Source organism: Oreochromis niloticus, linkage group LG7 (assembly GCF_001858045.2).
Source record: "Oreochromis niloticus isolate F11D_XX linkage group LG7, O_niloticus_UMD_NMBU, whole genome shotgun sequence".
Taxonomy (NCBI): Eukaryota; Metazoa; Chordata; class Actinopteri; order Cichliformes; family Cichlidae; genus Oreochromis; species Oreochromis niloticus.
The window spans coordinates 37,995,557-38,021,407 of NC_031972.2; the positions used below are offsets into that span (position 1 = coordinate 37,995,557).

The following is a 25,851-nucleotide window of genomic DNA, read 5'->3' on the forward strand; positions in this document are numbered from 1 at the left end:
CTTTGCTTTGGCAGGGTTTGTTTTGTTTTGTTTTTATCTTGTATGTGCTTGAATTTGCTGAACGTCACTGACTGTCATTAATTGCTGGTGTCCACATCTCTGTGAGTCACTACCTATTTGGGAGCAGCTTCACAGTTTTCTCTGAGCCATTGTCGTTTGATTAGAAAACCCTGATCCCGCTGCCGCTCCCTCCTAATACCAGAGATATCTTTGGGAGTGTGAAGGAGCACTGAATAAAAGTAAAAATACCACCGCATTTGATCTTATGTTACATATTTTACTGTATTTTATCTGAATGTGTGCTGCATTACAGGGTCTTACATGAGAATGATCCTATAGACAGTAAATACAGGACTGGTATCACCAATCATTTCAACTTGAATGAATCTGTATAGCTTTAAATGTGAAAACTGAATAAACATAAATACTTTTTAATGGCACTGCATGACATGTTTCTGTTGTTTTAAACATGCTGTATAAATAAAAATGGCTGGCTGTTGCATGTCACGCTTTGTTGCTTTGTGGTTTTGAACGGCGCCATCTTAGATCAATAACGATTCCTCCTGAACTGTCGGGGAGCTGAGGTTCAGGTTTGTAGCTCTGCTTTGTTATAGTTTATTCAGTGGCTTCTGTTTTAAGCTGAGGTTCTATTTTTTGTTGTGTTGCCCTTCCTGAACTCATTCCAGTGTCAATAAAAGGTTTCAAACTGACCCAGAACGCCTCATGTTTCTCCACGCTCTGCACTTTCACTCTACCTAAACCCCGCCCACCCAGAGGACGTTGCATTCATACAACAACATGACAGGAGCCGAAAGCCATCACATCACATTGTTTATTTCTACCACAGAACCAGTGTCAGCACAGATGAGCAACACGGAGTAAATGAGCTCCACGGCCAGCATGAGAGCATCTCCTCACCTCCGCGGCCTCTCGTCCTCCTGCATAAATTAACTCAATAAAAATAAATATGCATCATAATAATAAGTTGCTTTTACAGTCAGCCATTGGCTGGACTGATGTATGCGTGTTCAGGGCTGGCTGTGTGTTTATATCAAGCTGCGTCATCTACTCGTGGGCTTTAATTCCGTCTTCTTCCTCCTGGCTGTCTACGGACCTCCTGGCGAACAGGTGGGTGGGGTCTCGGCCTCTGAAGCCTGGCTGGATGTTGAAAACGGGCATGTTCCTCCAGCTGGAGGGGTTATTGTAGGTGGCTGAGCCAGAGTCGGGGGTGCAGGGTTTGTTCTGGATGAGCTGGAGGAAGGTCTCCATGTCGGGGCCCAACCGGGACACGATCCCGGCCCTCACCGCCGCCACCGTCTGCTCGTCACAGGCCTGCAGCGTCTGGAGCAGGGTGCTGTAGTACCTGCAGGCCAAACAGAGACATGTTCATCTCAGACCTTGGCCTTCTGCTTGACCGTTTCAGATTTGCATCAAAATTCTACTGTACAAAATTTGAACATGTGTAATAAGTGCTGTGAAATTTTAGCATCATACATCGAAAAAGGTTTTTAACGGCTGAAGATTTCTTAAAAATTGTCCATCAACCCATTTCAGGCCTGTCGAGTCTTTGAGGCTATTGCTTTAGCATCTCCACCCTAAAACAGGTGCTAGCATTGCCTCACATTTTTTAATGTCTACTGGGTGCTCACCTGTTGGGGAAATGAGTAGGCACCTGCACCACCTCTCCAATGGCGTCAGGGTTAGTCCTAGCCACAGTGCAGATGTCCAGGCTGGTGTAGCACTCTTCTTGAACCTTCGATGAGATGGACACACACTGACTTAGGATAACAGGAGCACTTTCTCCTCTCCTCTAACCTGCTAACCTGCAGAGGTAACAGGATGCTACCACACTAAAAGGATGAGGTTAAAGCTAACAGTGATACAGGTGTTTTCATATATAAACTGATGGAGGCACTGAACAGGTTAGCCTGGTTCTGCTGGAGTTGTCTTCCTGTTAAAGGAGAGTTCGTCTTCAAATTTATGTTTAAAAGCTAAATACAGTAGAACTGAAGTGATTTTTATAAGGCAGCGTAGAAGTTTGTGAGCTGGCAAACCTCAGCGATCATCCTCTGAAAGATGTTGCAGCGGCGGATGGACTGGAAAACTTTGCCCGAAATTCCCTGAGACATGCAGTGCAGACTCTTTTTGACGAACGTCTTACCCTGTGGAGAGAACATTGAGGTCAGACGGCAGGTGGAAGACAGGTGGAGGACAGGTGGACAGTAAGTCACTCACCTCGGTGTTGAAGCTTGCGGCGGTGTGCAGGAACAGCTCGCAGAGCTCATGCATCCCGTCGGTGTCGCAGGTGGAGTTTTCCAGACAGGAGAAGAACCCACAGCCGACGGTCACGGCACCGCTCAAACATCTGGCCACATCAGCTGCAAATACACAGACATTCTTCACACTGGACTCACTTTCATTCATACCCACAGAGCTTTCCAGATGATTGACCCATCAAGCAGTTGCATATGGGACCGATGTGACATGAATATGATGCAAACAAATGGAAGGAAAATATGATTTAAATAGAAAAAGGTGACGCAAAAATTACGTTTTTACAAACAGGGAGGACAGGAAGTTTTCTAAAGTTATCAGTACTCCATACTGGAACTGAGATTACCACCCCCGCCCCTTCAAAAACCAATACATGAGTCCATTAATGGTCGCTGATCAAACTTCAGCTTTCTTTTAACAGATAGTTTTATGCTAATAATACTTCGACGACAGAGAGAAGTGAGAGGATGAAGAATGATGAAGAACACCTGCTGCTGTGTTTAGAAGATTTAAAGCCAATAACCGATCAAATATCACCTCGCTGATCCGGCAATAATCAGGTACAGACTCCTAAACTAAACGCGTTCACTGCAGTACTTGTACTTGTGAGTGCAGTAACACAAGTACTCACTCGGGCTGTTGGCGGAGAAACGGGCCCGGCGGGGAGCCGCCTCCTCCGGCAGAGGCTCGAAGGCGGAGGCGGAGCAGAGGAGGAGGAGGAGGAGAGCGGAGCCGCGGAGCATGGTGCCTCACACTGAGGATAAAGATGAAGAAGCAGAAGGAGGAGGTGCTGTGTGTCTGCTGTCTCCTGCTGAGTCTCCTGCATTTATACACAGGCAGCGGGGCTCCGACCAATCAGAGCGGGAGGTTTCGGGGGGGGGTTAATGGTTTATTGAGGATTAATGAACCTTCGGAGTTAATTGGTTATTTCCACACGCAGAGGAGGAATTTCCGAGCAGCAGTGAACTCAGCGCATAAATTTTGGACTTCAGGTTTGAATTAATGTGACAGAAACGCTCCTGAGCTCAAGTGTGACCTCAGCACACCTGAACATGAATATGGTGTCAGGTACAGCAGAGCTTTAACATATGATAACATGGGGTCAGCTGATCGGAGCGAACAGCTGTTCACATTATGGAAGGTTAAATGAGCCGAACCCTCCTTTCATACTTTTAATTCAATGCTCCAAAAATATTAAATTATTATTATTTCAATATTGGAGACGTAAAAGAGCGGACTCAGACGGATTCTCGGCAGATCAGCGACAGCCTCTGCCTGTGGGACCCTAACCCTAACCCTGAGTGAACACTTCCTAACCCTGAGTGAACCTCAATCTAAACACCGAAGATCAACTTCCGGAAGTTCACCTGTATTTACATGTACACGTGTGCAGCACCAGAATAAAAGCATCAGGATAAACGAGCCTAATGTCTCCTATCAACTCGGGATAAGGTCACATTCACGAGGTCAGCCTCGCTCACTCTAACACTAACGGTGGAATTAAAGCGGAAGGTTTCGCTATGCTGCGGCTGTGACGCGACTGTGACGTGTTATCTTTGCCGTGGGAAGTGGATGTGTTTAATTCCAGTCACGTTTCCCAGATTTCCTGTGAGAGAAAACACACAAGGTCGCACTCACACACCTACTCCCACACAAACTAGGATCGAGAACTGCACTAAAGTAAAAGTACTCAGTACTTGCTCTCAGGTCTGTGCACGGACATTTCGCAGATTTTTGAATGGAGTCTGGTGGTCGTCAGTGTGATGCTGAAACTTACTTTCTGTTTTCTCTTTCAGTTTAAAACAACATGAAAACATTTATGAGAACTTTATTTAAAAAAAAAAACATCATTCATAACCTGACACTTATTAAACTTTATGTTATTTAAACAGATTTTTACTGGTAACTGTGATTATTATGATGACACAGGTTTTATTAGAGACACAGCTAAGTGTTTTGCATTTTGCCATAATTTGTGAAACTTGAAATTTCTTTAGTAATGAATAGTAGAAATTGGGCTTTCTTGATAGAGGTCATTTTTTGGGGGAGGGGAACAGTGGCTGACAGCGTTGTACACAACAGTAGATTGGTGGTAATAAGCAAGAGAAGAATGCAAAAAAACGAGATTTCTGATGGTAAACAGGTCTTGAGAGAGAGAGAGCTGTGCAGGAAGTGTGATTTTATCGTGGTGGAAGCAAAACAGCAAAAGTAAAAGGGAACTCATTACAATTTTTTTCAAACATGTAGTGTAGTTTTGATCTACTTTTGCTGCTGGTTCAGTGAATTTTGATTGAAGAGCAATGAAATCTGGACTTTGGGAATCTGTGAGACGTCCAGTTTCCGTACCGGATCGGCATGTCCTGTGCGTGGGATCCGTGCTTTGTGTGTGTGTGTGTGTGTGTGTGTGTGTGTGTGTGTGTGTGTGTGTGTGTGTGTGTGTGTCTTTATGGTGATCTGTTGATAATCTAATCAGATTTCAATAAATAATTTGCTGTTAATGAGGAAATTACATTTGATCAAGTTTTGTGTATAAAATCAATCATGTTATTGTTTTCACCAGCAGCCGGTCGCCGCACCTCCCTGAACCTGGTTCTGCTGGAGGTTTCTTCTTGCTTGAAAGGAGTTTTTCCTTCCCACTGTCGCCAAGCTCTTGCTCTTGGTGTCTCTGTGTTATTATAGGTCCTTACATTACAGCACATGTCTCAAACTAAAGGCCGCAGGCCAAATGTGGCCTGCCACATCGAGAGCTTGTGCATGATTGTCTTAAAATAAGTTTACTGTATTCTGCTTAAAAGCGTATGTTAACCGTAAACTATATCAATGCATTTTAATTGTTTGAACCCCAATGCCCCCGGTACCAGGGCGAGAGGGAGAACATCTGGTTTAACGTGATGTATTGCCAGATCTGTTATTTAAATAGGCATGTGCACTATCCACAGAAATGTCAGAATCTCATCTAAAAGCTCATGAAACCATTTTAACTTGTTTGAACTTTGATGCATCATAACGGGAGTCAGACGTGTTTCATTTAATAATCAATAATTAAACTTTTATTAAAAATGAGAAAAGCACAAGGAAAAAAACCTGTACACAGTAATCATAAAACGTGTCTTTAAAGTGAGAACCAGTGAAAACAAAGACCTTCATTTCATTTTTTGATTATCTTTAAAAGCAGAAACCGTCAACAGCTGATCAGCAGGTCTGTGCTCCTCTTTTTCTTTGATCAGAGGATCTGAAGTTCTCGGCTTCTCTTTTTTGGATCTTGTTAAACTCGCTCTTTGTCTCATCATCAGCGTTTTGTGGTTGGTGTGGAAAAATCGGCGTGTCTTATCAGCTCCCACGTTTAGACGGAGGCCCGCTCGACCAGAGGAACCGGTGAACCTGCACGGCTCTGCTGACTTCATCAGCACGGAGGTCAAAGGTGCTGATAACCATCTGCACCCGTCATGCTTCACTCATCAACTCCCCCCACGGAAAACCTGCTGCCATTAAAAACGGCAGCACCTGAGAGCAGCCCCTCACCTGAGCGTGGCCCTGGAACACCAGGAGATTTATATTTTATACGTGAGCTTTGGAGAGTTTGGGGTAGTTTGGGAGACTTCTGCATCAGCAGTGTGATATTTTTTATTTTATTTTTTTCAGAAAAACTGAAAAAAGTTTTTTCTGGGAAGTTTTTAAATAAGTACAAAAATGCCCATAGATGTGAAACGGGTGTAAGATTTATATTTCATTTGTCAGGGGGTTCAACAAAAACTCGGGTGTGTGAATTTTCAGGCTTTAGTCACTCTTTTCTCACTTTGTTCCCAGGAAACACAGAGCAAGGTCAGAGGTCAGAGTGAACTGTCTGCTGTCTGAAGCTTTGTTCTTGTGTTGTTTTCAGTCTGATGTTCTCATTCAGGGCAGGGATGAAGAGGAGGAGGAGGAGTAAAAGATTCTTATGAAACTGCTCTGCCTGAGTCTCACTCACTCACACCAGCAGCTGCTCTGTGTGTAAACGCTTCCTCTCTGATGCAGTGTGAGCGATGCAGGTGAACCCGGGGTCAGGATCTGGTCCAGGGACAAAGCTCCTGCTGAATGCAGAGCTCCTCATCTTCAACACAGTATATGATAGGATCAAGGAAACATCCTGCAGCCTCATCTGTCCTCTGCACAGGTGTTTGCAGCTCACCTCTTATTTCCGAGCAGCGTCAAAGGGTAAATGCGTCCAACCCCCCGCTCTAACATCATCATCCTCAGGTGTTTAACTCACTTCCTGCTGAAAACATTTATCTAACAGGAAACCCAGCACAACGTTTTATTACTGCACACATTAAAAAAGCACAAGAAGAAGTAACGTAAGCTGAAAAAAACGCACGATCTGATATTGTCGTGTTGGTGTTGTTCCCAGATCAACATAGTAAATGTTGTTCCAGGATCAACATTGCAAGTGACCAATCAGAATGTTGTGACGTCATACTTTTGCGACTTCGGGAAAAACCTCCGTAAAACAAAAAACTGTACTTAAGCTGCGAGAAACCGCCTCTGTCCGCCGATCAACGGACCCTGACCCTAACCCTAACCCTTAATAAACGCTAAGCAGAATTGATATTGTCCTTGCAACATTGGAATTTCATAAATGCACGAATGGCTTGGCACGCCAAAGAATAACGTCACAACAATGTGATTGGTCACTTGCAATATTGATCCTGGAACAACATTCACTATGTTGCTCTGGGAACAACACCAACACGACAATATCAGATCATCCGAAAAAAAACAGGTCTAAGGGCAGGGTGGCATACCAGGCAGCCAATCACAGCAATGAAGGGGGGGGGGGTTGACAACAGTCAGTATGTTGTCTGTGTGTGTGTGTGTGTGCATTCCCCCTCGAACCTCAAAAAAAATATTTAATGTGAGTTCCATGGTCAGAGTAGAGGTCAAAGGTCACACATTGTGGGATCCATACGACTCCAGTTTCATTACAACTGGATGAAGAGTTTCTGACAGCGACCTGAAAATGAAACCGATTTTCACAAAATTGTTCCGTTTCTGGCTTTAATGAAGACGTTTCGGTCTGAGAAACACAAGCAGCACAAAGTAAACCCAGCATACAGTCCGAAGCTTCGCCTCCAGCTTCACTAACAACATCATCGTGTCAGAGATCAGAGCCGGTTCTCTGAGATGATCAGCTGATGCTGTTGTTTCTGTCGGTCAGATCCCGCTGTGAGCTCATCCTCAGTCTGTTTTTAGGCATCGAAGGGCAGTATTAAAAATAGCAGCGAGTGTAGTAAAGCCGTCACAGGCCGATGTTCCTGCTTCATTCACTGCTGCCACAGTGACCGGGGAACAGTGTTTGTAGGAGGCTAGGCGACCTGATTTCAGGGATATTCTTCACTAATTATACTCATCCCCCCGCGGGAACATGTTTCCATACAGTCAGGTCGCTCTTCATCTCAGCTCCACTTTGTTCAGCTAATTGTGGTGCGTCGTTTACTCCGAGGAGTAACCTCAAACTATACCACGTCCCGAGGGAGGCGCGGCTTATTGTTTGATTGGCATCCTTTCACATAAATATGTGGATGCTAACCGAGCATCAAAGTCACACTTCAAGCTGAAGAAGGAGAGGAGTGCAGAAGAGGTGAGGAAGAGCGTTTAGAGGTGAGTAAGAGCTGGAACTTTCAAAGGCAGATAATGTGTCAGTGAAACAATCCTGTGATGTTTCTCAGAAACTTTTTCATCCACCTGGGCTTTACCTGAAAGTGTGTCACAGGGCTAACAGTGTTATTATGGGAGGATCATTATCTCACCCGCCCCCCTCCTCTGGATGCCCCCTCCTGTCTTTTCTGGTTGCAGTCGAGCTCTGGTTCCCACACCGAGGAGCTTCATCGCTCAGACTCTCTGTCCCTCTGCTGCTTTCTCTCCCTGCCGGGTCAACCTCAGCGTCTGAAGGGCCAACGCCACACCCAACAGGTAGGTGAAGAGCAGCATCTATCTCTGATTTGGATCGAAACACCTGAATCTAAGCCATCATAGATGGTAACCCTACCCTAACCTTTCCTCATGCGATGGTAAACTTTTTCAATTTCAGCTGGAATAATTAATTTGTTTGCTCTATAATTGCCAAAAATGTAATTAAAAAACGAGATGCATTATTATCTCCCGGGGTTAGGGTTGGGGATGGTCATCACTGACGATAACGTAGACCTCAGAGAGGAAAGAGATAATGAAATACAGAATGGTAATAGAAATACTTCAGAGGGCCAAGTCACCCTAACTTTGGAGCAAAAAAAGTACTTGGGTCTAGGAAAAATATGTCTTTTATGTCTGATAGAGTTATGTTTTCTGTCATCGGATTTTGAAGCCTTGGGAGAACAGTTAGGGATTTAGATTATCATCAGTGATGAATACTGCCTTGATGACTCTGCGGACATGGCGGCTGGAGTCTCAGTGCCGCTTATCTGATGTTTGATGTCCATTGCCTGGGATGAATTGTACTGTAAATTCTCCAAAGATGAGTTTGTGGTCCCAAAGGGGGAGGTCCACATAGACCCTCACACTCACGATCAGATGACAACATTTACGTCACTCGTACCCAAGCAAGATCACAGACTGAGCCTTTTGACGTGACGGGGTTCCCCTCTCAGCACTTATCAGGTCATAGGTGTCCCGTCTCAGGTTGGGGCAGTTTGTGTTTCAGCCACATGCTGTGGCACAGGCACAGTTTCAGAAATTAGATCATGTTACCTTTCAGATGAAATCTCACACATTTATTGGGACCTTGCATTTTTTATGTTAAAAGATATTTAGTTGTTTCAAAGTAGGGAAATAATTATATGAAATGGACTGGATATTAAACAAACCCAAGTCTTAACATAAACAGGCTACTGGTGAACTGCAGGGTTGATTTGTCCATATTTTACAATATTTTGTTGAAAGTAAGAAGGATTTTCAAGTCTGGTCTTACTTTGAACATGTGGACAGTTGGTTGGCGTAATGTTAACACTGGGGACAGGTGTATTTAACCCAAACTGTCACCTTCTCATAAAACCGACCAAACAGGAAGTGAAAATAAAACTAAGTGGTGACAAAACTGCAGAAATGGAGCAGTCTGTGACACAACGACGTGACCACAACCTCTTTGTGCAGACTTTCTTGTTTTTTACAGCAGGATAGTTTACTCTTAGTGTCGAATACTCGTCTGTATCTCAAAGACAGACTGCTTCATCTCTTTGAGTTTCAGTGGAAATATCTCCAAACAGAATAATAATGGGACAGGAGTTAGAATAATACTGCTAAAGTAATAGCGATGGTTTGGCCATGTGTGTCGAATGGATGTGAGCCGCCTACCACACCAACTCCTCTGGCGTAAACGACCAACCCAGTGGAGAATCCAACGAACGGCACCGAAGAAAACATGGCTAAAACAGCTCAAAGATGACATCAGAGATCGCAGAATGAATCTTGACGAGACCAGGACAATCACCAACAATCGCAATGCATGGAAACGAGCTGTGAAGGAAATTCGACAACCATTGGCACCCACAGCAGCGTATGGGCTTAGGAGTTGATCCAGGCCTAACGCCAGCTAGGGATCAGGGAGAGGAAGAAGAAGATGGTTACATGCAATGTTCCCTCTAATTTTTCACGTGTCTGAGCGAACACACAAACTCCCTGAGCGATCCCTTGGACCACTGTGAGCGACATCAGACGTGTGCACTGTGGTCGCGCCGATATCTAATCCATCCAAGTTACATGGTTTATTAAAATAATCAAATTACAGCATTTACATTTATGTTAGACTACTTTTAATTAACTGCTTTAGCCCACTTACAATGAAAATGTAAAAAAAATCTAGTCATTGACCTGTGTAGTATGTTAACACTATTGGAAGTAAAAATAACTTAAACTCCAATTTTGAAAACACAACTTTCTTTCTTTTTTAAAAAAAGCTCTGACTTGTATTATGAGTCTGTGGTCTGGGAGAGAGTATATAATGACCAATGCTGGGCAATTAATTATATAGTTACTTCTTCAAAAAAGTAACTCAGTTTGGCAAACAACAACGATTTTTGCAGCTATTTTTTTTTAAATGCAGCCAAGGCATGTGCGAGTGAATGTGAGTGTGAATGGTTGTCTGTCCCTGTGTGTTGGCCCTGCGACAGACTGGCGACCTGTCCAGGGTGTACCCCGCCTCTCGCCCTATGACAGCTGGGATAGGCTCCAGCGCCCCCCGCGACCCTGGAAAGGATAAGCGGAAGCGAATGGATGGATGGATGGATTTCAAACTATTTACAGAACAATCAGCTGTTCTGCATCAAATCTGATGCCACACAAATCATTTGTGCCACTCCAAAAAATAATTTCTGTCCCCTATGAGATAAAGGAGAACAACAGCCTGATACCTGCAGGCCTGACAACAGGAGCTGTATCACTCCTGTAACACCTGTAACATTCAGTACTGGCCTCATTGTTCTGACACACAACAAAACTACACTACACACTAACTTCACAAGATTTGCGCTTAACGTCGCAAATCTCTCACATATCAAAGCACCGCCGTCACTCCTAAAACTTCCCCCCGTTTCTTAACAACTAGATGCCACGTTGCCATATCATTTTTTGATTGGTCGACATGGTACTTTTTTGGACGAATAGGAAAGGGAGAGGGGGGTGGAGTTTGTTTTTGTTCACAGGCGGAGAGTGCTTTCAGCCTTTTTTCTTATAAAACGCCGTTTTTACCGTTTCTTCCGGCAGTAAATATAAACAACGACAGTATTCAGGAAAAAAAACAAACATTGCATATTTTTTTTTATCACAACTCTGGTTTTACGTGGCCTATCAACACAATTTAAAAACTGGTATAAAGTCCACACATTTTCCGTCAATTGTTCCGTCTGTCCTGCTCACATCTCCAATGGTTGTACAGGTTGTCATTAACGTGGCTTCACTCCACATCAGCCATGCTGCTTTGCCAGCTAAAAAACCGGTGTCGGCACATAAGGACGCTGTCATACCCTGTCAGTGACGTTGATTAGCTGCGTATATACAAATGTAAATCGCATTATTGGCTGGACTTACGGGAGCAGCCAGTCACTCACTGACTAACACTGCAAAACAGAATTGTTAAAGTATTAATTTTAATTTCAATTCAGGTTAATTTTTTTCTGTGCGCAGAGACCGTGCCAGCAGTGCGCAATTACGCACGTGCGCAGCTTAGAGGGAACATTGGTTACATGGTTAATGTTTGGGTTTTTTTATTGTTTTTTTGTTTTGTTTTTAAGATCTTAACTACAGTTTGAACGTAAAGAGGGCCGAGCAGCTTCACAAAGACACTGGTACATCTGGGGTGGGGAGTACTCTGTTCAGGTTTGCTGTCATTTAGTTGAACTAAGTTTTTGGATTTCAGTGTCATCATCAAAAAGAGTGAGACTGAATACTGAGTTTCTGAAAGACAGATCCTGTCACAAAGCGGCTGGAGGCCGAGCACCAAAAATCAAACCCACGTGCAGGAAACTGCACCACAATTAGCTGAACAAAGTGGAGCTGAGATGAAGAGCGACCTGACTGTATGGAAACATGTTCCCGCGGGGGGATGAGTATAATTAGTGAAGGCAGAGTAAAGGGTTTAACAAAGGTTTATTGACTAACACCAAAATGACGTTCACGTTAGTACTTGATTTAAGGCTTGATATATGGGGCGTGAGGGTCTTGGCCAGGGGAGAGGGATAAGCAAGGGGACAGGTCCAAGAGAGCAATGGCAGCTGCTGGTGATTAGGTACGTACTGGAAGAGAGGAGAGCAGTGTTAGAGTTCTGGAGAGAGTGGAAGCTATGAAAATCTCCGTCTTACTGTGCAGGTGGGAAATGGAAGCGTTGAGGGAGATGTGGTGCGGTCCAGGTGGGTTAGGTCAGCGGTCCCCAACCTTTTCTGCGCCACGGACCGGTTTATGCCCGACAATATTTTCACGGACCGGCAATAAGGTGTCGCGGATAAATACAACAAAATAAAACTAGTGCCGGTACCGAAAAAAAGAAGATTTATTCATAACACACGTGAAAAGACCCAGGAAAACTGAGTTAACGATAAAAACAATAACAAAATAACGCTGAAAACCGATAAAAACCCTGAAAACCATACATTTCACACCTGAGCCTCAACTCTCGCGGCCCGGTACCAAACGACTCACGGACCGGTACCGGTCCGAGGCCCGGGGGTTGGGGACCGCTGTAGTAGAGCACTTGAGATTCATGAACATGAAGCGTGAGGCCTGGTTACCAACATAGAGTAGTTGACAAACTAGCGAGGAAGCAGTGTCAGCAAGCAGCTTAAATCTCCAACCTGATTGCCTCAATCAGCTTCAGGTGAGGGAGGCTGTAGGCCCTGCCCATGGGTGGATACCAGGGAGGTCCAGACCTTCAATGGAATTTTCCAGCCACACACCCAGACCATGACAGATCCAGTGGGTAACATGTATAGTGAAAATATAAGAAGGTGGATCCTTGACGGATGCCTCAGTAATGAGCCAGTGCTTCAGTACTGGTGAGTTCTGAAACCATCTACATTCACAAACCTAGTGACATCATGCTTCCATTTTTCATATTTTCAGCAGGATGCAGCGCATCAGGGAAAGCATTCACATTCGCACCATGAAGGCCAAGAGAAAAGTGGAGGATATCTCTAAAGAGGACGTCCAGGCCTTCCTGAAGAAGAACTCCTTTGTGCTCTTCACAGTTGGAGCAGTTATTGTAGGTATGTACACCCGCTGCGAAACAGAGACATCTCTTCAGTTTTGTAGTTGTTAATAGGAACGTGCTTTGACGGCAGGAATCGTTCTCGGATTCGCGCTGCGCCCCTACAAAATGACCTATCGAGAAGTGAAGTACTTCTCCTTCCCTGGAGAGCTGCTGATGAGGATGCTGCAGATGTTGGTCCTGCCTTTGCTGATCTCCAGTCTAATAACAGGTACAGTGCACAGCTCAGTGGTCATCCTCCAAGTTTGGAAAAGAAATGGTGACCAACCAGTCAGAAAAGTGGTTTGTAACTGTGATGGCGACAACTGCTGTAAGCTGTCATCAGCTACGTTCACCTTTAACCTTAGTATGATTTGTTATTAAGCTGTTTCCTTAAAACCTCTTAACATTATCAGCAAACCGTCAGGACTTTGGCTGAGAAGATGTTACCTCTAAATTAGGCCTAAACTCTTTGTTGGTTTTACTAAGCTCCCTCGGGGTTTTCACACCATGAAAAGATCAGCAGTGTCCCAGCTGAGCTGATGGAGGTGGTTCACAGGGAGGTCGTCCCTACAAACTAATACTCACTGAGAGTCAGCCTTCAGCCCGGTCTGGTGATGAAGAGGTTCCCACTGATTCGCTAACAAAAGAGGCAAAATTGAACTTTTTTTTCTGCTGTAACCAAGCATCGACCTCCAGGGCTGAAATATGTAACTGAATTCTAAGTCAGTCATTACCATTAACCATTAACACTAAAATAAGTCATCCATCTCCTCTCTCACTAAATACCTGTTTTTCTCTGACAGGATTTGTTTTTTAAACCATCAAATGTTCATCCATTAAACTCACATGTTGTTAGACGATTAATTCATAATCCTACTATGATCCAGAAAAACTGTGTTAATGATCAAACATATCCCGCCCTCTTTCCATCAGGAATGGCAGCTTTGGACAGCAAAGCCTCAGGAAAGATGGGCATGAGAGCCGTGATTTACTACATGACCACAACCATTATCGCAGTGTTCATCGGTATCATCATCGTGCTCATCATCCACCCGGGAAAAGGCTCTAAAGATGAGTTTGGGAAGCAGCAGACCATCGAGCAAGTCAGTCCCGCCGATGCCTTCCTGGACCTGATCAGGTAGCTACAACAGTGATGCTGTCACACTTTTAACTGAAGTTAGTCCATGCTGTCTCAGAATGACCTGTTTTCTCATTTCAGAAATATGTTCCCACCAAACTTGGTCCAAGCCTGCACGCAACAGGTGAGCTTTATCTTTTATACCTTGTAAACTAGCTCCTGCAGCTTTTATCACTGGAACAGAAATGATGGCATGTTAATCTCTCCACCTGGATCATAGATCGTTTATTCCATCTACATGTTGGCGTGTTCAGAGTGCTTGGATATTTCAGGTGAACGAAGCTCAGTCTTTAAGCACTGATGAAACTTGACATGCTACTAGTCTTTTTAACCTGATGTCACCCTGAAGCTCTCACTGGCTCTGAAAGTTTCCTTCCTGCCAACTCCAGCTCACTGAACGATTACAGCTCCAAGAATCTTTCAGCATGAACCCGACATGAACCCAAAATGAACCCACAGCTCGCTCCTTTTCACCTCTCTCCTCTCACCTCTTCTTCACCCTCTCATTCACATAGAGATGCTGAGGTGCAGAGGTTTACCTCGCACTGGTTTCCAGGAGACAACAGAACAGCTCCAAACATGTCAAACTCAGAGCTTCGTCTGACAAAATCAGCAGACACAGAAATGAGACGATGGCTGTGCTGTGATTTCACCTCCATTCACATGAATGTCTCACTTTACACAGCCTCCTGACCGGGCCATCAGACCTGAGCTGCTGTACACTGCAGTTAGATCCAGCCTGAACATTAAAGTGACGTACACTTTTAAGTGAAAGCACTGAAGATGACTTTACCAGCAGTCCAAAAAACACTTAGCTTTGTTTAAAAAGTTTCATTTAAATAATTGACATTTACATTCATGAGAAAAGTTAAAGAACTCTTCTTGCTCTTCTTCACCACTCTCACGCTGGCTAATGGCGCCATACGACAAAAGTGACGTCACATCCACTGATGAAGCTCCTGGTTTACTGTTGTTTCTGCAGGTCGTGCACCTCTCGATTTTTGTAACCTGGCATGTTTTGCTGCTGCTGAAACAGCGGGGTTGAAGACACGAGTGTACGATCATGTTTTAATGATCCATCAGTGAGAGACTCAGAGATTCATAGATTTTACAGAGAGAGACAACAGTTTGGAAAGATGAGACTTTTTCTGGTTGCAAAAAGTTTCCAAATTAAAGTTGTGCAGATGTTGACGGTGGAGAGGTTTTTGTATAAGAGCTGGTCTTGTAAGAGGAAACTGACGAGAAATTAAAGCTTAACAGGGACACTCAAACTGGAGTCCATTTTTAATCCTGATATGAGATAAAGAAGCATTCAGGGGCAGATTTTTCCCTCTAAAAACTAAAACTCTCTAAACACGGGTGCACATTAACCAAATCCAAACCCCAGAGGGTTTACTGGTGATGGTGAAGAAGGACTTTGAATAGAAATTATAAGTCTTACAGATTTTTTTTTTTTTGCGCTCTTCTAGTATTACTTCCTGAATAACTGAAGGACATTTTCCTGAAAACTGATTGTTTGTGTGGAAGGTTTAACCTTTTTAACAGCAAATATGTTTGGAACGTTATCTCCTGGTCTCCTGGAAAAAACAGTCATGGTTTGATGGCTAAGTTTGAGCTGTAGACAGGCTGATGTTGATGCTGTTTAGACAGAGAACAGCAATCAGTTCAAATGGTTTCTCAAGAAATATTGATACAATTTTTGCCAAGAAGAAATGAAATGCATCTTTTTTGGTTACTAAATGATGGTGGACAGATGCCGAGACAACGTCAGAGTAATATTTCTGACCCTGTTTTTAAAGCAATATAAACACTTTTAAGCCATTTACATCTAAACTCTCTCATTTGTTGCGTGCTGAACTTTTACAGCTAATCTTGGTACCTCATGATGTCAGCAGGTCTGTCCCTGTACAACTCCTCCGTCTAATGCACAGTACACACTGCAATAGTTACACCTTTTTGCACATGCTCTACAGTAAAATAACAAATGACAACGTTTCACAGGATAGAATTAAATGTCAATCATATATATATCACCTCTGTAATATTCTTGAATTTTAAATTGAACTATTTGTATCTATATTAAAGCTATTACTTATACTTGTAAACTTTTTAATATATTGTATTAGTTCATTAGTTTAGTCTGTTACTGTTATTGTCTTGGAGCAACTGTAACCCATATAATTTCCTTAGGGATTATGAAGGTATTCTCATTCTGATTCTGAAGCAAGCCGTGAAGGGTGAGGTCAGGAGTTTGAGTTTGTCCTGATGAACTTTTCTCAATCAATGATGAATCCTTAGGGAATGAAATAAAAACTCCATAAGTGAAGTTTGAGAAGGTCATCTGTTCCGCTCGTCTAACCTTATTCCTTTAATTCTCCCATTCTCCAGTTCAAAACCAAATATGGAAAACGAACAGTTCATGTGACGGTGACTGTGAATGACACCCTCTTTAACTCAACCAATGGCACCCAGGAGACCATGGAGATCACAAGAGAGGAAGTCATCCCGGTGCCAGGTCAAGTGAACGGGGTCAATGCTCTCGGGCTGGTGGTCTTTTCCATGTGCTTTGGTCTAATCATTGGCAACATGAAAGAGCAGGGCCAGCTCCTGCGGGATTTTTTTGACAGCCTGAACGAAGCCATCATGCGCCTGGTCGCCATCATTATGTGGTAAAACATCTGAGATTTCACTGGGAAATGTTTTGAATAAAAAGCAGTTCCCTGTCCACCATGAAAAAAATCCACCATGAAAGTTATCTGCAGTAACGCACCACTCTTCACTTCTTCTCAGGTATGCTCCCATTGGCATCTTGTTCCTGATTGCAGGAAAGATTGTGGAGATGGACGATCTGACCCAGATGGGTGGCCAGCTGGGCATGTATACCATCACAGTGATCATCGGCTTGATGATCCATGCTGTTCTTATTCTGCCCACTCTTTATTTTGTCATTACTCGCCAGAACCCCTTCATCTTCATCGCAGGGCTCCTGCAAGCTTTGGTAACGGCTCTGGGGACCTCCTCCAGGTGAGCAACTTCTACCAAACTTCAACAAATGGAAGTTTTGGTGTTTTCTATTGACCAGAAACACCAAAACACACCAATTTTCTTTTTGTTCATTAAATATACTTTTGCCAGAGAAGATGAGCCAAGTTACTCAAAAGACAGAAATATTTGACCTTAACTGGTGCATTCTAGTTGCGGTCATTGTTGTAAATAGTTGTAGTTGTACCGGTAGATGTAATGGTTGATGTAAGTTGCGTTGGTTGGTTTTGTTGTCTAATGAGTGAGCCAAATGTGGCTGAAACTTAAAAAACTACAACTAAGATGGTCCAGTTTATATGGACTTCAGGCGCATGTAAACTGGATCGTTTGGGTGAGACTCATCTTCAATAATTTCTTTCGATCAAACCATAATTAATATATGAGGGCCCTCAAAGATCCAAATAAATGTCTTCCATCTCACCATTTAGTTTTCAGGCTTTAACTTTGTCAAGGTTTGTTCATGTTTGAGGTTACTTACTAAAAAAAAAGTATACTATACTCATAAATATACATTGATTAGTCTTTAATTAGATTTTCCGACAAAGTGATCCGTTCTCATAAACTTAAGATTCATCTGTTACATAGGAGCGGGCAACGGTTTGTGGAAGCTGCCATGTTCCCCCACCATATATGAATTCATTGGCAGGGAAGGACATCTCCCTTCTGAATAATTGGGTTTTGTGGCTATTAGATATGTGATCTTTCCATCTCCAGACAGCTGAAAATGAGCCAGCTAAACAAAAAGAGCTGGTTCTAACATAATGCTAGCTAATGTTAGGATCAAATGTACTAAAAATGACACTTTCCCTCTAATAAACAGTTTGATTACATTCTCTGATTATAGAAGAGTTTATTTACCTAGAGTCAGCGTGCAATAAGTTTAAATCTACTGCAAAATCTGTTTCACTAACAGCAGCTAAAAGCAGTTAACAAAAGCTAACAGTCACTAACAGCAGCTAACAGTAGCATACCCAAAGCAACTTATCTCAGTATGGCAGTCATTGTTCAGAGGTGGTTTAGTTGAATAGTTGGTTAACTGGTTGTAGGTGGTTGGTTGCAGTTTTCAGTTTAATTGACATGTCTGAGTGTTGCTGTAGGGTGTGTTGGTGCTGTTCAGTTGCAGTGGTTTGGGTAATGTCAGCAGTTGTTTTGCTGCTGTAGTTGCAGTAAATGGTTTAGTTCCAGGAGCAGTACATAGTTGCAGCTGTTGTCATAGATATATGAGCTGATTATTGTTCTGTAAAAACCTCTTTCTAAAACATGATCTTATTCTTCTCGTTGACATGTTCCGTTATTTTTACCACATTTATTGTTTCAACTAGAGATGTCTGTAAATGAAGCGTGATAAATGAACCCGCTCTCGGTGCTAAGCGCTATAATAGTGGGTCTGAAACACTTTTCTCTGTTTCTGTGGATGCTTTAAAATCCTCCTCTCTGCTGTCTCGCAGCTCAGCCACGCTGCCAGTCACCTTTAAATGTCTGGAGGAAAACAACAGAATCGATAAGCGGATCACTCGCTTCGTGCTGCCCGTGGGCGCCACCATCAACATGGACGGAACCGCTCTGTATGAAGCATTGGCAGCCATCTTCATTGCTCAGGTCAACAACATGGAGATGAACTTTGGACAGATTATCACCATCAGGTAACTAAAGTCCTAACAGGCGTCTTCATACTCAAACTCTGTGGATTTATCTCTCTCTCTCCTTCTGAAAGTATCACAGCAACTGCAGCCAGTATTGGTGCTGCTGGCATCCCTCAGGCAGGTCTGGTTACCATGGTGATTGTGCTGACCTCCGTCGGACTTCCCACTGATGACATCACTCTCATCATTGCAGTTGATTGGTTCCTGTAAGTACCTTCTTGTTGGCAATCACTGTTGGCAGACCAGCTCACTCATCATGCAAATGTAGGCAACAAGAACTTCACAAGTGCTGATCTTCATCAGCACTTTGTTGTCTTTGTCTTCATCGCTGGTGGGTTCAGTGTTTTAGTGCTTAAAGGACCTCCGCTGTGCTGGTTAGACTCCGATTTATCCCACAGATTCCAGTTTGAACAGAGAATCATGGAGTTTCACAGGACTCTGTACTCGGACCATTACACATGCTTCGCCAAGACCAGGGCCTTTAAACATAAGGCCACTGGATGGCTTTGGAAAACGTCAAGGAAAGCATAGATTTTGGACTTTTAACAGTATTTTCATATGTTTTACAAGTTTCACAGCCTTTCCTACTGATATGGCCATTCATACTAGACCAAAGTATCTAAGTAAGAGATAAACATTATCAGAAAACATCTTGTTTTTCACCATCTACGATAGAAATTTCAAATTTATATTCAATTCAATCGTATTCATATCATGCAAAATCACAGCAGTTGCCTCAAGGTGTTTATGGTGGGTCCAAGGTAATAAAGACAGAAAGAAAGAAACTAAGAAAAACGTTCTATTTGATCATTACAGCTCACTCTGGGCATGAGCTAACAGAACCTTCTCTGTTGTTTTACACATTTATTTCTTACATTTTAAACTGCAAAGGACATTCTGACATATTTCTTTCATTTTCTACAGCCACTTTTATTTATCATGCAGAAAAGCAGAAAAGCTGAGACATCCTGTTAAACTTACACTTTTTTTTCTTATACTAAAATATTTCAGGGATTAAACACGCAGGTAAACCTCTTCACACTGACAGAAAAGCATTAGAGTTTCACTGGTGTGATCCACTTTAAAATCAAAGTGATCCACTTAAAATGAGTTAGACATCCTTGCAGTAGATGACATTAGAACACATTGCATACACATACATTCAATAAAGCTACTGTTTAATACGTTTAATATATGCATGGAGTTGATTTGTGTGTCACATTCACATATTTACAGCTTTTGTATTTTGTGCAAAATGGTTCCGACTACAGTCAGAACTGAACTGCATGAAAGTAGAGGATGGGCAATGCAGACACTGAGGCTGCTTTAAATTGTTTTCAATCATGCTTCTTTATGTTTATTGTCACACTTACTGGGAAGCTTTACTGCACCCATGCTAACAGACCATGTGCAGCGCTGTGGCTCAGTGGTTAGTGCTACTACCTCACTCTAAGAGGGTTCAAACACTGGAAGGCCTCTTCTGTTTTCTCCTGCCACTGAAAATCCACTTCAAATGGATTTTCAAAAAGTTCACACTTTCTCTCTCTCTGGCTTCAACACAAGCCTCAAAATAGGTTCTTAATCTCAAGAGATTCACTTCATGATACTAAATAAAGTTTTAAAAAGAATCCCATAAATCTGATTCTGTTAATATGCGTTTTGTCCTCCTCTGAAAACACAATGTTGAAATGAAAAAGATCAGCTTTGTGGGATTTCAGTACCTGGATGATTGGATCCACTGGGAGGTTATTGTTGTTGTTACCTTAACAATAACATTATTTCACCACTCTGTAATCAGCAGCTTTCCAGAACCTTCGCTTTTGAAAACACTCTTTTTCAGCACTAATGTGAAAGGAGCCTGATCGAGTATAAACGCTGTTGTGTAAAGTACCCGTACATGAATCATCTCTCATTTAAAGGTCAAATACAGCTCCATGTCTACAACCACCTAGTGACACATTTTTCCCGCTCCCATGAGTCTCGCTCCACATCTTCCCTTTTGTATTAAATATTTTTGCAGAGAGTTTTAACATAGAAACATAATTAGGTTTCCCAAATTAATCGTTTCAATTAGAATACCCTTCCCTGAAATTACTCAGCTAACTGGGGTAATAAGAAAAAACTCTGCTCTAACTAGGATGCTTCAGGAGGACTTTCCACCTGGAACAGAAGGAAGTGAAGAGTCTGATATTCCAATGCTGCTTAGTTATCCTGGTTTATGTCACAAAGTCCGAATATCCATCGTCTATCCATTCATCTGTCCATCCATCCATCTATTCAATTCAGTTTAATTCAATTCAGTTCAATTCTGTTTTTTTACAGCACCAAATCACAACAGCTGCCTCAAGGCTCTTTATATTGCATTATTATTATTAGTAGCAGTAGTATAGTATTTTACAATAATACAAAGAAAACAGAGAAAACAATCATATGACACCCTATGAGAAAGCCCTTTGGTGACAATGGGAAGGAAAAGTTTGAACTTAACCAGCAGAACCAGGCTCAGGGAGGGGCGGCCATCTTCCACCACCGTTTGGGGTGAGGGGAGGAAGACAGGACAAGGACATGCTGTGGAAGAGAGCCAGAGAGTAAAAACAAGTATGATTCAATGCAGAGAGGTTGTTGGGTCTGTGTTCCCACAAGCTAGTTCTAGAGACTTATTCATCATGAAAGAAAACAAGACAGTCAGCGATTGATCGATTACTTGCGCAAGGGAGGCCTGCCTGTGTCCACCACGAAAATGACCCCGACGATGGCCCCCTCTCGCTGCCTTTTATTGAGAGACAGTTCACACAAAACACAGCAAAGCAACGCCCACATGGTTCTAAGGCATTGTATGTATATGTGTGAACTTCTGTATGTAAGTAAGAATGTGTGTGTGTGTGTGTGTGTGTGTGTGTGTGTGTGTGTGTGTGTGTGAGTGAGTGAGAGACCTCCTGCTGGGCAGGAAGCTTACATCAAAAAGACCTTCACAAGGATGTTCCCTGTAATAAAAGACTACAGCCCCCCACCCAGAACCTCGAGAATCTGGGGAGGGGGACAGTGAAATTCCTTTTGTAGAGATGGTAAGCATAAAAATGACAAACATTTAACAATTCACTCTAACAGAGGTCTATTAACATGTGGTGCGTAAAGAAGAAACACTCAGTGCATCATGGGAATCACCCAGCAGCCTACACCTATTGCAGCATAACTAAGGGAGGATTCAGGGTCACCTGATCCAGCCCTAACTATATGCTTTATCAAAAAGGAAAGTTTGAAGTCTAATCTTAAAAGTAGAGATAGTGTCTGTCTCCTGAATCCAAACTAGAACCTGGTTCCACAGAAGAGGGGCCTGAAAACTGAAGGCTCTCCCTCCCATTCTACTTTTAAATACTCTAGGAACAACAAGCCTGCAGTGCGAGAGCGAAGTGCTCTAATGGGGTGACACAGTATTATAAGGTCGTTAAGATAAGATGGGGCCTGATTATTTAAGGCCTTGTATGTGAGGAGCAGGATTTTAAATTCTGGATTTAATAGGGAGCCAATGAAGGGAAGCCAAAACAGGACAAATATGCTCTCTCTTTCTAGTCCCTGTCAGTACTCTTGCTGCAGCATTTTGGATTAACTGAAGACTTTTCAGGGAAGAGCGAATAACGAATTACAGTAGTCCAGCCTAGTAGTAATAAATGTGATAAATGCATTACGTAGTTTTTCCTGAGACAGGATATTTCTAATTTTAGAGATATTGCACAAATGGAAGAAAACAGCTCTACATATTTGTTTAATATGTGCATTGAATGATATATCCTGGTCAAAAAGGATTCCAAGGTTCCTCACAGTGTTACTGGAGGCCAAGGTAATGCCATCCAGAGTAAGAATCTGGTTAGATACCATGTTTCTAAGATTTTCAGGGCCGAGTACAATAACCTCAGTTTTATCTGAATTTAAGCAGAACATTAGAGGTCATCCAGGTCTTTATGTCTTTAAGACATTCCTGCAGTTTAACTAATTGCTCTCTCTTTCTGTGTGTGTTATCTGGCTTCATGGATAGATACAATTGGGTGTCATCTGCATATCAGTGAAAATATATACTATGCCATCTACTGATACTGCCTATGGGAAGCATGTATAATGTTAGCAGAATTGGTCCTAGCACGGAGCCATGTGGAACTCCATAATTAACCTTAGTGTGTGAAGAGGACTCTCCAATTACATGAACAAACTGGGGTCTATTAGATAGATATCATTTTATCTTTCTATCCAACCATCCATCCATCTGTTCATCCATCCATCCATCCATTTTACCTGCTCACTGGTTCCAAGGAGACAAAGGAGATGTTTAATCGTAGGATGCTGCTGTGATCACAAAAAGACCAATACTGACAGAATCTATGAACAGCTTTTGATGATTTGTTATTGATTAGAAAACCAGTTTCTTCTTAGACATAAATGATCAGATATGCCCATATAGTCATCATTCTTCCTAAATTGTGGATTTTGTTGCTGTTACACATTAGAAACGCCTCCTCATCGGCCATTTTTAAACCTGTCTCCTCAGCCTGTCTGTCAACCCTGTTTGAGATGGCAATTTTATTGAGATTTTATTTTTTTTCACTCTTGTTTTTATTTGTGACTCACACTTTTAATTATGTGATATTTATTCTAATATAATTTCACCGCTATGTTCAGCTTTTTGGTCTGTGGTTGCTGTTTTAAACCCTAACCAGAAAATCAGCTGGCTCTCAGATCAACTGCTGTCCTCCGTGTTTTGCTGTTTGCAGCTTCAGATATTCATACATCTGTGTAATGAGAGCGTATGGAAGCCTGCAGGAAGCAGAAAGTTCAGAGAGGTGTGCGGGACGTTTGAAAGTAGGTCAATCCTTTCACGTGCTCTGCTCTGAAAGCTCACTGTAGACCTGTGATAAAGATTAAATCCACAAAGTTCCAGAAAGCTTAGTGTTTCCGAACACAAACGCATCCATTTCCAAACAGAAAATAAAAAGTTTATTCTGCTTTCAGCAGGCTTGCAGAACACAATTAGTGTTTAATAAATCTTGAGATTAATGAAGGTGTTTCTGTGGATCTTTTAAAGACTTCTTCCTTTGAATGGACAGTCTGAAAGGACACGTGCCTCGCCCTTGGTGTGTCTTTGCCCTCTGACCTCTGGTTTCTTATAGGGATCGTCTGCGCACTACCACCAATGTCCTGGGTGACTCGATTGGCGCTGGCATTGTCGAGTTCCTGTCCCGGCACGAGCTCCGCAGCAGAGATGTGGAGATGGGAAACTCAGTGCTGGAGGAGAAGGAGAGAAAGAAACCTTACAAACTCATCTCCCAGGACAGCGACTTCGAGAACGACAAACGTGGCCACAGCGAATCCAACATGTAGCTCCGAGGTCGGCAGGCGCGCATGCAGGGTTCCCGACTCCCAGAGTGGGGACCGGATCTACTGTCATGACTTCACATAGTGGCTTTGTTAACATTCCTTTACTGGTCCACCCCAGAGGCCAAAACCACATTACCCATCAGTGTGTCACATAGTTAGCTAGTGTCCGACTTGTGTTTGCTGCTCTAATTACAGGCTGGGCATCGGCCATAGGGCGTGCCCGATCAATAACCCCCAATAAAAGGAAGTGGGGGCAAAGCTCATCTGTTAAACTGAAAAATATAATCACACTCTGCAGTTTCAGTCACAGACTGTATAAAAAGATAGACACAGTCATCACTAGTTTGACTCTAAACACGACCTTCATTAATCTCACAATTTATTAAACACGACTCGGTAATAAACGATTCACTGAGGTCAAAGGTGAAGGAAGGAGGAGGGGCATTTCAACACATACATCTGTGAAACAAGAGTTGCCCCCTGTTGGTTGTTACCAAGAATGAAGTTCCAGTCTTTTACATACAGTCTGTGATTTTGACCTAAATTAAAATCCTAAACGAGTTTTGTTTCTTTATCTTCCTGACTTTAGCATGCTGATATTGTGATTATTATTATTATTTTATAGCTTAGTGATACCGCCTCATGCACACACCTAAACCTTTCCACTCTGTGTGTGAGTCAGCGAGACTCACTGAGGTTTTTATAAAGTGCTAATGTACGTTAGACGTGACACATAAACGTGTTAACGTTAATGATTTCATCATAAAGCTGTGAACTGGTGTTTTGTTTATTCTGACGTCAGTGAAATAAACAGAGCAAATCACTTCCTGTCTGTCTCCTTTCATCTGAATATGGAATTTGAAATATTAAAGTCTGTGTGGTATGAAATACAAAGGCTGCTTTGTTTGCAGGCGTGTCAAAGGAAGTGTGTCGTGTACATTGAGGGTTTTGGATCAATTTGCAAATCGGAGACACAAACTGACGATCATGAGGAAGCTCGTAACTAATCAGGACGAGCAGCCGGCAGCTATAACGATTATAAAAACATCCCACAAACCTTCATCTGTGGCATATTTTTGGCTTTCTGCTAAATGCTTCTTAACTGCTGCTGGGTGTGTTGTAAAGTGTTGTGTGGCCCTCGTTACACCGACTCTTATTATCATTAGAATAAAGCACTGTATGAATAAATATTTAAAACATTTGGCCTGAGGTCAGTATATAAACCCTCTCCTCGTTCCTGCTGCTCTCTGACTCTGATTGGTCACTTTCAAAATAAACTTCCTGTTTCCCCCTGCTGGCCATCAGAGAGGATGCAGGATCTGATTAAACTCCTGGATTAAAGCTCCGTCCATCCTTCAGAAGATAAGTCTGCAGTCCTTCAGTCACCAGCCCGAGTCTCGTAATAAATCCAAACTAACAGGGATGTTTCCCACTGGAGCTGCTGAGTGTGGACCTAAAGCTTGTATACAGAAGATGAACTGACCTCCCCTGACCTCCCCTCCCTAACGTCCAGCAGGAGGCAACTCTGAAATTTATGAGGTAATCAGCGCCCTGCTCAGCTAACCTATGGCCTCAGTAAGCTGTTTCTGGACTCAGTTGCTTCTTAAAGCCTGAAAAAACAGGAAGTTTCTTTTGAAAGCAGATCCCACCTGTGTCAGAGAGGAACAGGAAGTGCG

The 25,851-nt window shown here is 42.7% G+C and overlaps 2 protein-coding genes across 5 annotated transcripts; one reads left to right on the forward strand and one right to left on the reverse strand.

The window, feature by feature from the left end:
• Positions 1–814: 814 nt before the first annotated feature.
• On the reverse strand, positions 815–3,075 carry LOC100708656 (stanniocalcin). The gene is made up of 5 exons (XM_003453612.3): positions 2,906–3,075; positions 2,236–2,378; positions 2,055–2,162; positions 1,650–1,753; positions 815–1,363 (listed from the first exon to the last, which is right to left on the reverse strand). Exons 1-5 carry the CDS (start codon positions 3,015–3,017, stop codon positions 1,066–1,068), a joined length of 765 nt encoding a protein of 254 aa, XP_003453660.1. The 5' UTR covers positions 3,018–3,075; the 3' UTR covers positions 815–1,065.
• A 4,607-nt stretch (positions 3,076–7,682) lies between these two features.
• On the forward strand, positions 7,683–25,003 carry LOC100708927 (excitatory amino acid transporter 1). 4 transcript variants are annotated; one of them, XM_019361457.2, is made up of 11 exons: positions 7,683–7,911; positions 8,107–8,223; positions 12,862–13,001; positions 13,077–13,214; positions 13,919–14,123; positions 14,205–14,247; positions 16,512–16,792; positions 16,914–17,147; positions 18,614–18,808; positions 18,880–19,014; positions 23,968–24,178. In XM_019361457.2, the coding sequence occupies exons 3-11, from the start codon at positions 12,863–12,865 to the stop codon at positions 24,176–24,178; spliced, it is 1,581 nt and encodes a 526-aa protein (XP_019217002.1). In that variant the 5' UTR covers positions 7,683–7,911; positions 8,107–8,223; position 12,862. The 4 variants fall into 4 exon arrangements, with proteins under 4 accessions (XP_019217002.1, XP_013132028.1, XP_019217001.1 ...); XM_013276574.3 differs by having other exon boundaries at positions 7,702–7,911; positions 12,859–13,001; XM_019361456.2 differs by lacking the exons at positions 7,683–7,911; positions 8,107–8,223 and adding an exon at positions 12,685–12,791 and having other exon boundaries at positions 23,968–25,003.
• The last annotated feature ends 848 nt before the right edge of the window (positions 25,004–25,851 follow it).